Source organism: Bubalus kerabau, chromosome X (assembly GCF_029407905.1).
Source record: "Bubalus kerabau isolate K-KA32 ecotype Philippines breed swamp buffalo chromosome X, PCC_UOA_SB_1v2, whole genome shotgun sequence".
NCBI classification, from domain to species: domain Eukaryota; kingdom Metazoa; phylum Chordata; class Mammalia; order Artiodactyla; family Bovidae; genus Bubalus; species Bubalus kerabau.
In genome coordinates this window covers 48,745,299-48,757,661 of record NC_073647.1, presented here as the reverse complement: position 1 = coordinate 48,757,661, position 12,363 = coordinate 48,745,299, and the positions used below count along the sequence as shown (strand labels likewise).

Sequence of the window (12,363 nt, the reverse complement as noted above, 5' to 3'; positions counted from 1 at the left end):
TATGCCTCTTTCCCCTACCCACATCCGCTGGCAACCAGTATTGTATGCTCTGCTTAGACTATATTAGATTCCTTATATAAGTGGAATCATGAAGTATCTGGCTTTCTGTGATGGCCTGTTCAATTGGGTACAATGTCCTCCAGATTCATCCATGTTGTTGCAAATTGTAGGATTTCCTTGTTTTTTAATATTGAATGATATTCCTACACACACACACACACACACATATATATTACACTTTATAATATGTATGCATATGAAAGTTTTATCACTCATCTAGATAAAACTTGGGTTGTCTCCATATTTTGTTTATTGTGAGTAATGCTGCAGTGATCATGAGAGTCCAGATATCTCTAAGATCCTGGTTTCATTTCCTTTGTATATATGCCCAGGAGTGTAATTTCTAGATCATATGTTAGCTCTGTTGTTAGTTTTTTGAGAAACCTCCATACTGTTTTTCCCAACAATGGCACACAAGGGTTTATTCCAATTTCTCCAACTCACTGCCAACACTTATCTTTTTTAATATTAGTCATCCTAACAGGTGTGAGGTGATATCTTGTAGTTTTCATTTGCATTCCCTGATGAATAGATAAATTGATTACCTTATACCTGGTGGACTTTTGTATGTCTGGAGATTTCTGTCCAAGTCCTTTTTCCATTTTTAATTGGATGTGTGTGTATGCTCAGACGCCTAGTCATGGCTCTTGGCGACCGCATGTACTATGGCCCTCTAGGCTCCTCTGTTCATGGGATTTCCCAGGCAAGAATACTGGAGTGGGTTGCCATTTCCTTCTCCAGGGGATTTTCCCGACCCAGGGATCGAACCCACAACCCCTTCATTGGCAGGTGGATTCTTTACCACTGAGTCACTTGGGAAGTTAATTGGATGACTTTTATTTTTGCTTTAAAGTTGTAGGAGTTCATTTTTTATTAGTTTTTATTAGAGTATAGTTGACTTACAATATTGTGTTAGTTTCTGCTGTATAGCAAAGCGAGTCAGTTATACATATACATATATACACTCCTTTTTAGATTCTTTTCCCATACTGTATGGCTTATTACAGAGTATTCAGTAGAGTTCCCTGTGGTATGCAGTAGGTGCTTATTGATTCTGTATTTTATAAATAATAGTGTGTATATGTTAATTCCAGTCTCCCAACTTATCCCCCGGCCCCCCCGCCTCCGCCCACTTCCCCTGGTAATCGTTAAGTTTGTTTTCTACATCTGTGACTCTATTTATGTTTAGGAATTCGTTATATATTTTGGGTATTAACTCTTTAGGAGATATGTGGCTTGCAAATTTTTTTTAAATTTTTTATTGCAAGATAGTTGCTTTACAAGTTGGGCTGGTTTCACTTGCAAATATTTGATGCCAGTTCTTAATTTTAATACATATCATTTCCCCCCCACTTTGGAGCTCTTTGTATGCTGTTTAAGAAAATTTCTCCTGCTGCTGCTGCTGCTGCTAAGTCGCTTCAGTCGTGTCCGACTCTGTGCGACCCCATAGACGGCAGCCCACCAGGCTCCCCCGTCCCTGGGATTCTCCAGGCAAGAACACTGGAGTGGCTTGCCATTTCCTTCTCCAATGCATGAAAGTGAAAAGTGAAAGGAAAGTCGCTGAGTCGTGTCCAACTCCTAGCGACCCCATGGACTGCAGCCTACCAGGCTCCTCCATCCATGGGATTTTCCAGGCAAGAGTACTGGAGTGGGGTGCCATTCTCTCCTCCAGGGGATCTTCCCGACCCAGGGATTGAGCCTGTGTGTCCTGCATTGGCAGGTGGATTCTTTACCACTGAGCCACCAGCGAAGCCCTTCCTCACTATTTAAATCTCTTTGTTTTTTTTTCCCCCCCCTGGGTTTTCTCTGAGTCAATTATGGTAATTTATATTTCCTAGAAAATTGTCCATTCCATCTAACTTTTCCATTTTCTTGGCTTGAGGAAATATACATATTTAAAAAATATTTTTATTTAAAAATATTTTATTTATTTTTAGTAAATGTTTAATTAAAAAAAAGTTTTTTTTTTAAATGTTTCATTTTCTTTGTAGCATTTATCACTGTGCTGTGCTGTGCTGTGGCTTCAGTCATGTCTGACTCTGTGTGACCCCATGGACTGTAGCCTGCCAGGCGCCTCTGTCCATGGGATTCTCCAGGCAAGAATACTGGAGTGGGTTGCCATGCCCTCCTCCAGGGGATCTACCCAACCCAGGGATGGAACCTGGGTCTTCTGCACTGTGGGTGATTTCTTTACCGTCTGAGCCAAGTAATTTAATTTTTCATTCATTATTTATGGTCTCTCCACTAGACTGTTGTCTCTCTGACTGTGGGGCCTATGTCAGGGCCTGCCACACAGTAGCCATTCAGTAAATGTTTCTCGGGTGAATGATTGTGTGATATTTCTTTTAAGTATGTCCCCTTTTCCATTGCTAATGCTGTTTACTTGCTGTTTTCTTGATACTGTTTGCAGAGGCTTATCTATTTTGTTGGTCTTTTCAAAGGACCAGCATTAGGTTCTGTTGGTCAACTCAATTTCTTTATTTTCTTTTTAAAAAAATGTTCCGTTTTTCCCTTTAGCAATTTCTTCATTTTATTTTCTGGATGTTTTAATATTGCTGTGTTGTTCTTATTTTTATCTTATTCTAAATTCTTGAGGTGAAAACTAGGTTTATTTTCTGTCTCCCTTGTTTTCTGATAAATACATTTAAGGCCATAAATTTTCCTTCTCACTTGTCTCCATTACATAGGTTTTGTTGTATAGTAGTTCCAGTGAGGTTTTTAAACTTCTAACTCATTTTGTTTTCTGGTTTTATTTCCTCTTCAACTTGAGAGTTATTTAGAAATACATTTAAAAATTTCCAGGTGTGTGGATCTGCACTGGAGTTTGAAGGGATATTTTTTCTTCTTATGTTAACTTTTAACAGTACGTGATGGTAGCTGTTGCCTGTGTGATATCAGCTTTATGGAAGTTTTTTGGTTATTTCCTTTGTTACCTAGAACAGGGAGATCCACAAAATACAGCTTGTAGGCCACATGGGCCTGGTGCCTATTTTGGAAATCAAGTTTTCTTGGAATATAGCCACGCCCATTTGTTTACATACTACCTATGACTTGTTGCGTGCTGTGGCCCATGGGGTCGCGAAGAGTCAGACACAACTGAGCAACTGAACTGATGACTCGTTTCCAGTTAACAACTGGAAAGCTGAATGGTTGTAACAGAGACCTTGGGGCCCACACAGCTTAAAAAATTTACTATTTGGTCTGTCCATGAAAAGGTTGTTGCCTGACTTAAAACATGGTCAACTTTCATAACTTTTTCATACGAATTGAAAGATATGTGTATTGTCTTGAGTCTAAGTCCCTTATAACCTTGTATGACTGTGTGTGTGTGAGTTTATTCCTTTACTTAGGATTCCCTGGTGGCTCAGACAATAAAGCATCTGCCTGCAATGCGGGAGACCCGGGTTCAATCCCTGGGTCAGGAAGATCCCCTGGAGAAGGAAATGGCAACCCACTCCAGTACCTTTGCCTAGAAAATTCCATGGATGGAGGAGCCTGGTGGGCTACAGTCCATGGGGTCGCAGAGTCAGACACGACTGAGCAACTTCACTTTATTCCTGTACTTTATTCTGTTCCATTGGTCTATTGTCTGTTTCTTATGCCAGTACCATAGTCTTCTGATTACTGTTGCTGTTCTACAGATCCTTATTTCCTTCCTCATTGAGAGAGATGTATATAAACCTCCCATTGTAACTAAATTTGTTTACTTCCTATAGTTTAATCATGGTAAGCTTTATGTGGGCTTCCCTCATGGCTCAGCTGGTAAAGAATCTGCCTGCAATGCAGGAGACCTGGGTTCAGTCCCTGGGTGGGGAAGATCACTTGGAGAAGGGAAAAGCTACCCACTCCATTATTCTGGTCTGGAGAATCCCATGGACAGAGGAGCCTGGCGGGCTACAGTCCACGGGGTCGCAAAGAGTCAGACACGACTGAGTGACTAACATACTGACTTTGTGTATTCTGAAGCTGTATTGTTCGTGCATAAAGAATGGATAAAGGTTCATAACTTTTTATATTTTTTCTTCCTAAACTATGAAGTGTCTTTCTTTGTCCCATCTATTTATGCACATATTTAAATATGCCTTGAATGCTTTCTTTGTAAAGAATATTATTATTTGATTCCTGTAGCTGTTATACAGTAATAGTTGAACCTCTTAGGATGAGGAGGTTCAACTATATATATTAGGAAAAATAATAAATAAAATTAAGAAATATTCTTGCTTGGGTAGAAGAAGTCTGGAGATAGTTGTTCCAGGACTCTGTGATATTATCAGACTCCTACCTTCTGCTTCACCATCTTGGTGTATGGTTTCCATCCTAAGGTCCCCTCGTGGTCCCCGAGACTTCTGGAGCTCCAGCCAGCACATCTCCATTGAGGGACAGAAGGAGGAGGAAAGGTAGGAGGACAAAAAGGATCTGGGCCCAGGTCTGCTGGTTTCTAATAAGTAACCCTCCCAGACAGTCCCAGAAAACAATTCCATTTTCATCTCCTTGGCAGAATTTAGTCAGGTCCCCTCGCCTGATCTCCCAGGGAGGCCTGTCAAGATACCTCTGTCCTGGCTGAAACTTGGCCTTCTGTTACCAAGGAGATTTTAATTGGTGCAGCCAGCAATCTCTGTCACTCCCTGTTTGCATTTTGCAGTTCTTGTCAGTGTCCTTTCCTGTTATAACTTTTTTTTCCCATCTCTTTATTCTCAACCTTCCTCAGTTATTTTGTTTTGAGTATGTCTCTTGTAAACAGAATGTAGCAAGATCTTGAGTTATTTGCTTTTAAGCAATCAGAACATCTGTCTATTATTAGGTGAATGCAATGCATTCATTTATTATTGTTGATACATGTGGCAATATGATTACCATTATTCTTTCTGCATTCTTTTTGTCATACATCCTGCTTAATTCTTTTTACCTTTCCTTCTCTTTGTTACTCTGATGGAGTTTTCCGTTACCTGTTTTTTTTTTTTTTTTCAGTTTTAGAAATTGTCCTTATTGTTTTCATTCTTTTAGTCATTACTCTTCATGTTTTACAACATTGTTTTGAAATAATTGCAGATTTACAGAAAGTTGCAAGACTAGTACAAAGGATTCCTGTGTACCTTTTACCCAGCTCCCTCAAATGTCAGAATTTTATCATATTTCCATTATCTTTTTTCTTTATACCGATGCATTATTTTTCCTGATCCATTTGAAAATAAGAACACAGGCCAGTTATTCTGGGAAAATGTCCTTTGTTTTGGATTTGTTTATGTTTTATCATAATTAGATGGAGATTATGCAGTTTTGGCAATAATACCACAAAAGTGATATTGTGTTCTTAGTGATTTGTTTTAGGAGGCACATGATATCAGTTTGTCCCATTATATGTGACCGGAGCTTTGCATGTGCTTAATGTCTATGAGGTTTTCCACTGTAAATTTTTACCACTGAAATTAGTAAGTATCTTGTGGGGAGTTTTAGCATTCATTAAATGAGTCTTTCGTAATTATTTATTACTAAAATGGTTATCAAAGGCAATGGTCTAATTCCATCATTCCACCTACATTTACTAGTTAGCATTCCACTGCAGGGAAGGGCTTGTCCTTCTTGCTATTTGTTTATTTATTTACGTTAGTGTGGACACCTGGATTCTTATTTTACTAATAGGTTTTAACCCATTATTGTCACCAGCTATTTTGAGACACACATTGTTTCAGAATTGGCCATTGGAAGCCCCTCCTATGTTCTCTTGACATGTTCCCACCATTCTTTGAGTACTACCTGATATTCTAACACAAGAAGATGTTGCAGCTTCATCTCTTCCTTTTCCTGCATTCAGTCCTAGATTTAGCATTTCTCCAAGGAACCCTGGTTCTTTTTATTTTTTAAGCAGTTTTACTGAGGTATAATTGACATAAACTACACGTTTAAAGTATACAATTTGATAAGTTTTGACATACATACCTATACATACCATCACCACAATCAAGACGATAAAGACATCCATCATCCTTCAAATTTTTTATGCCCCTTTGTAATTCCTCCCTCTTGCCATTTCATGTCCCTCCTCAAACCCCAGGAAACCCTGGCTTGCTGTCACTAAAGATTACTCTGCATTTTCTAGAAATACGCATATATGTAGAGGCTCAGCAGTAGAGAATCCAATGCAGGAGATGCAGGAGACATGGGTTTGATCCCTGGGTCAAGAAGATCCCCTGGAGGAGGAAATGGCAACCCACTCTAGTATTCTTCCCTGGGAAATCCCATAAATATAGGAGTCTGGCAGGCTACAGTCCATGGGATCACAGAGTCAGACATGACTGAGTGACTGAGCATGCACACACACACACACATAGAATATGCAGTTTGTTTCCTTTCAAACAACAGAATTATTTTGAAATTCATCCATGTTATAGGATGTATCAATAGTTCATTATTTTCATTATAGAACAGTATTAAATATTACAGCTAATGCCACAGTTTCTTTATCCATTCACCTGTTGATAGACATTTGAGTTACTTGCAGTTTTTGTCTATTACAAATAAAGCTGCTTTGAACATTAGTGTGCAAATCTTTGTATGGGCATATACTGTCTCTTCCCTTGTGAAATACCCAGGATCAGACTGGCTGAAGCATATGGTAGGTGTATATTTAACTTTTTCAGAAATTACCAGGCTGATTTCTAAAATAGCCTGCTGGGATTTTTTTATTGGGATGATATTGACTCTGTTGATCATTTTGAAGAGAATTGATATCTTAAGATACTGAGTTTTCCAGTCCATGAACATGGTATATGTCTCCATTTATTTAGGTCGGGAATTCTCTCAACAATTTATTGTCGTTTTCAGTGTATAGGTCTTGCATATCTTTTGTCAGACTTATCCCCACATATTACATGTTTTTATCATCCTGTTTTAATTTCATTTCCTACTGTTCTTTGCTGCTATACAAAATACATTTGATTTTTTTATATTGATTGTATCCTACAACTTGGCTACATTCACTTGTTAATTTTAGTAATTTTTTCTGAAGAGTCTGTTGGATTGCCTATTAATACATAGATCATCATCTGTGATTAAAGGAAGTTTTACTTCTTTCTTTCCAATCTGGATGTTTATTTTTCTCACCTTACTGCATTCAATGAGAGCTTTAATAAACTGCTGAATGCAGGTTAAAGACAGTGAGAGCAGTCATGGTAGCCTTCTTCTTGATCTATGGAGAAATCAGCATTTCAGCATTAAGTATGATGTTGTTGTTCAGTTGCTAAGTCCTGTCCGACTGACTCTTTGCGACCCCATGGACTGCAGCACACCAGATTTCCCTGTCCTTCACCAACTACTGGAGTCTGCTCAAACTCATGAACACTAAGTTGGTGATGCCATCCAACCATCTCATCCTCTGTTGCCCCCTTCTCCTCCTGCCTTCAATGTTTACCAGCATCAGGGTCTTTTCCAATGAGTCTGCTCTTCGCATCAGGTGAACATGGTATTGAAGGATCAGCCTCAGCATCAGTCCTTCCAATGAATATTCAAGGTTCATTTCCTTTAGGATTGACTGGTTTCATCTCCTCACAGACCAAGGGACTCACAGAGTTTTCTCCAGCACCACAGTTGGAAAGCGTGAATTCTTTGGCACTCAGTCTTCCTTATGGTCCAGCTCTCACATCCATATATGACTACTGAAAAACCATAGATCTGACAGTACAGACTGTTGTCAAAGTGATGTCTCTGCTTTTTAATAGGCTGTCTAGGTTTGCCATAGCTTTTCTTCCAAGAAGCCCAAGGAGTCTTTTAATTTTGTGGCTGCAGTCACCATCTGCAGTGATTTTGGAGCCCAAGAAAATAAAGTCTGTCACTGTTTCCATTCTTTCACCATCTATTTGCCATAAAGTGATGGGACTGGATGCCATGATCTTTGTTTTTTGAATGCTGAGTTTTAAGCCAGCATTTTCACTCTACTCTTTCACCCTCATCAAGAGGCTCTTTAGTTCTTCTTCACTTCCTACCATTAGAGTGGTATCATCTGCATATCTGAGGTTGTTGATATTTCTCCAAGCAATCTTGACTACAGTTTGTGCTTCATCCAGCCCAACATTTCGCATGATGTACTCGGCATAGCAGTTAAATAAGCAGGGTGACAATATACAGCCTTGACATACTCCTTTCCCAATTTTGAACCAGTTCATTGTTCCATGTCTGGTTCTAACTGTTGCTTCTTGGCCTGCATACAGGTTTCTCAGGAGGCAGGTAAGGTGATCTGGTATTCCTACCTCTTAAAATTTTTCCACAGTTTGTTGTGATCCACACAGGCTCAGATGATAAAGAATCTGCCTGAAATGCAGGAGACCTGGATTTGATCCCTGGGTTGGGAAGATACCTTGGAGAAGGAAATGGAAACCCACTCCAGTCTTCTTGCCTGGAGAATCTCTGTGGACAGAGGAACCTGGCGGGCTGCAGTAAATGGGGTTGCAAAGAGTTGGACACAACTGAGTGACTAAGCGCACACACAGTCAAAGACTTTCACGAAGTCAATGAAGGAGAAATAGATGTTTTTCTGGAACTCCCTTGCTTTTTCTATGAGCCAATGGATGTTGGAAACTTGATTTCTGGTTCCTCTGCCTTTTCTAAATCCAGCTTGTACATCTGGAAGTTCTTGGTTCACATGCTGTTCAAGCCTAGCTTGAAGGATTTTTTTGAGCATGATCTTGTTAGCATGTGAAATGAGCGCAATTGTGCAGTAGTTTGAACATTCTTTGGCATTGTCCTTCTTTGGGATTATAATGAAAACTGATTTTTTCCAGTCCTGTGGTCACTGCTGAGTGCTCCAAATTTGCTGGCACATTGAGTGCAGCACTTTAACAGCCTTATCTTTTAGGATTTAAAATAGCTCAGCTGGAATGCTATCACTTCCACTGGCTCTGTTCATAGTAATGCTTCCTAAGGCCCACTTGACTTCACACTCCAGGATGTCTGGTTCGAAGTTAGTGACCACACCATCGTGGTTATGCAGGTCATTAAGATGTTTTTGGTTCAGTTCTTCTGTGTATTCTTGCCACCTCTTCTTAATCTTTTCTGTTTCTCTTAGGTCCATACCATTTCTGTCTTTTATTGTGCCCATCTTTGCATGAAATTTTCCCTTGGTACCTCTAATTTTGTTGAAGATATCTCTAGTCTTTCCCATTCTATTGTTTTTCTCTATTTCTTTGCATTGTTCACTTAAGAAGGCTTTCTTGTCTCTTCTTGCTATTATTTGGAACTCTGCATTCAGATAGATATATGTTTTCTTTTCTCCTTTTCTTCTCAGACAACCATTTTGTGTTCTTGCATTTCTTTTTCTTTGGGATGGTTTTGGTCACTACCTCCTGTACAGTGTTACAAACCTCCATCCATAGTTCAGGCACTCTACCAGATTGAATCCCTTGAATCTATTTGTCACCTCCACTGTATAATAGGGGATTTTATTTAGGTTATACCTGAATGGCCCAGTGGTTTTCTCTGCTTTGTTCAGTTTAAGCCTAATTTTTGCAATAAGGAGCTCATGATCTGAACCACAGTCAGCTTCCAGTCTTGTTTTGCTGACTTCTCCACATTCGACTGCAAAGAATATAATCAGTCTGATTTTGCTGTTGACCATCTGGTGATGTCCATGTATACAGTCATCTTTTGTGTTTTTGGACAAGGGTGTTTGCTATGACCAGTGCATACTCTTGGCAAAACTCTGTTAGCCTTTGCCCTGCTTCATTCTGTACCCCAAGGCCAAACTTAACCTGTTACTTCTGGTTATCTCTTGACTTCCTACTTTTGCATTCCATTCTGTATGATGAAAAGGACATCTTTTCTGCTGTTAGTTATATAAGATCTTGTAGGTCTTCACAGAACCATTCAACTTCAGCTTATTCAAGATTAGTGGTCAGGGTGTAGACTTGGATTGCTGTGATACGCCTTGGAAACAAACAGAGATCATTCTGTTGTTATTGAGATTGCATCCAAGTACTGCATTTCAGACTCTTTTGTTGACTATGAGGGCTACTGCATTTCTTCTCAGGGGTTCTTGCCCACAGAAGTAGATACAATGGACGTTTTAATTAAATTAGCCCATTCCTGTCCATTCTACTTCACTGATTCCTAAAATGTCGAAGTTCACTCTTGCCATCTCCTGTTTGACCACTTCCAATTTACTTTGATTCATGGACCTAAAGTTCCAGGTTCCTATGCAGTATTATTCTTCACAGCATCGGCCTTCACTTTCACCACCAGACTCATCCAAACTGAGCATCATTTCCAATTTGGCCCAGCAGCTGCATTCCTTCTTTCAGTTCATTTAAGTTCAGTTGCTCAGTCGTGTACAACAACTCTTTGTGACCCCATGGACTGCAGTATGCCAGGCTTCCATGTCCATTGAGTCAGTGATGCCATCCAACCATCTCATCTTCAGTCATCCCCTTCTTTTCCTGCCTTCAATCTTTCCCAGCACCAGGGTCTTTTCAAATGAGTCAGCACTTTTCATCAGGTTGCCAAAGTAATGGAGTTTCAACTTAAATATCAATCCTTCCAATGAACACTCAGGACTGATCTACTTTAGGATGGACTGGTTTGATATTCTTACAGTCCAAGGGACTCTTGAGAGTGTTCTCCAACACCACAGTTCAAAAGCGTCAATTCTTTGGCACTAAGCTCTCTTTATAGTCCCACTCTCATATCCACACTGGAAAAACCATAGCCTTGACTAGATGGACCTTTGTTGACAAAGTAATATCTCTACTTTTTAATATGCTATCTAGGTTGGTCATAACTTTTCTTTTTTTAATTTATTTATTTTAATTGGAGGCTAATTACTTTACAATATTGTATTGGTTTTGCCATACATCAGCATGAATCCGCCACAGGTATACACGTGTTCCCCATACTGAACCCCCCTCCCACCTCCCTCCCCGTACCATCCCTCTGGGTCATCCCAGTGCACCAGCCCCAAGCATCTTGTATCATGCATTGAACCTGGACTGGCAATTCGTTTCATATACAATATTATACATGTTTCAATGCCATTCTCCCAAATCATCCCACCCTCTCTCTCTCCCAAAGAGTCCAAACGACTGTTCTATACATCTGTGTCTCTTTTGCTGTCTCGCATAGTTACCATTACCATCTTTCTAAATTCCATATATATGCATTAGTATGCTGTATTGGTGTTTTCTTTCTGGCTTACTTCACTCTGTATAATAGGGTCCAGTTTCATCCACCTCATCAGAACTGATTCAAATGTAATCTTTTTAATGGCTGAGTAATAACTCCATTGTGTATATGTACCACAGCTTTCTTATCCATTCATCTGCTGATGGACATCTAGCTTGCTTCCATGTCCTGGCTATTATAAACAGTGCTGTGATGAACATTGAGGGTACACGTGTCTCTTTCAATTCTGGTTTCCTTGGTGTGTATGCCCAATAGTGGGATTGCTGGGTCATAAGGCAGTTTTGTTTCCAGTTTTCTAAGGAATCTCCACACTGTTCTCCACAGTGGCTGCACTAGTTTGCATTCACACCAACAGTGTAAGAAGGTTCCCTTTTCTCCACACCCTCTTCAGCATTTATTGCTTGTAGACTTTTGGATAGCGGCCATTCTGACTGGGGTGAAATGGTACCTCACTGTGGTTTTGATTTGCATTTCTCTGATAATGAGTGATGTTGAGCATCTTTTCATGTGTTTGTTAGCCATCTGTATATCGTCTTTGCAGAAATGTCTGTTTAGTTTTTGGCCCTTTTTTTGATTGGGTCATTTATTTTTCTGGAATTGAGCTGCAGGAGTTGCTTATATATTTTTGAGATTAGTTGTTTGTCAGTTGCTTCATTTGCTATTATTTTCTCCCATTCTGAAGGCTGTCTTTTCACCTTGCTTATAGTTTCCTTTGTTGTACAGAAGCTCTTAATTTTAATTAGGTCCCATTTGTTTATTTTTGCTTTTATTTCCAATAATCTAGGAGGTGGGTCATAGAGAATCCTGCTGTGATTTATGTCAGAGAATGTCTTGCCTACATTCTCCTCTAGGAGTTTTATAGTTTCTGGTCTTACGTTTAGATCTTTAATCCATTTTGAGTTATTTTTGTATATGGTGTTAGAAAGTGTTCTAGTTTCATTCTTTTACAAGTGGTTGACCAGTTTTCCCAGCACCACTTGTTAAAGAGATTGTCTTTTCTCCATTGTATATTCTTGCCCCCTTTTTCAAAGATAAGGTGTCCATAGGTGCGTGGATTTATCTCTGTGCTTTCTATTTTGTTTCATTGATCTATAATTCTGTCTTTGTGCCAGTACCATACTGTCTTGATGACTGTGG

At 39.5% G+C, this 12,363-nt stretch overlaps 1 protein-coding gene across 1 annotated transcript in view; it reads left to right on the top strand.

The window, feature by feature from the left end:
- Positions 1–12,363, top strand: part of BRCC3 (BRCA1/BRCA2-containing complex subunit 3) — a 76,027-nt gene that overhangs the window by 39,934 nt on the left and 23,730 nt on the right. Inside the window, exon 8 of the mRNA XM_055562985.1 lies at positions 4,383–4,457. Coding sequence (XP_055418960.1) covers positions 4,383–4,457 — 75 coding nt within the window. The remainder of the gene's footprint in view (positions 1–4,382; positions 4,458–12,363) is intronic.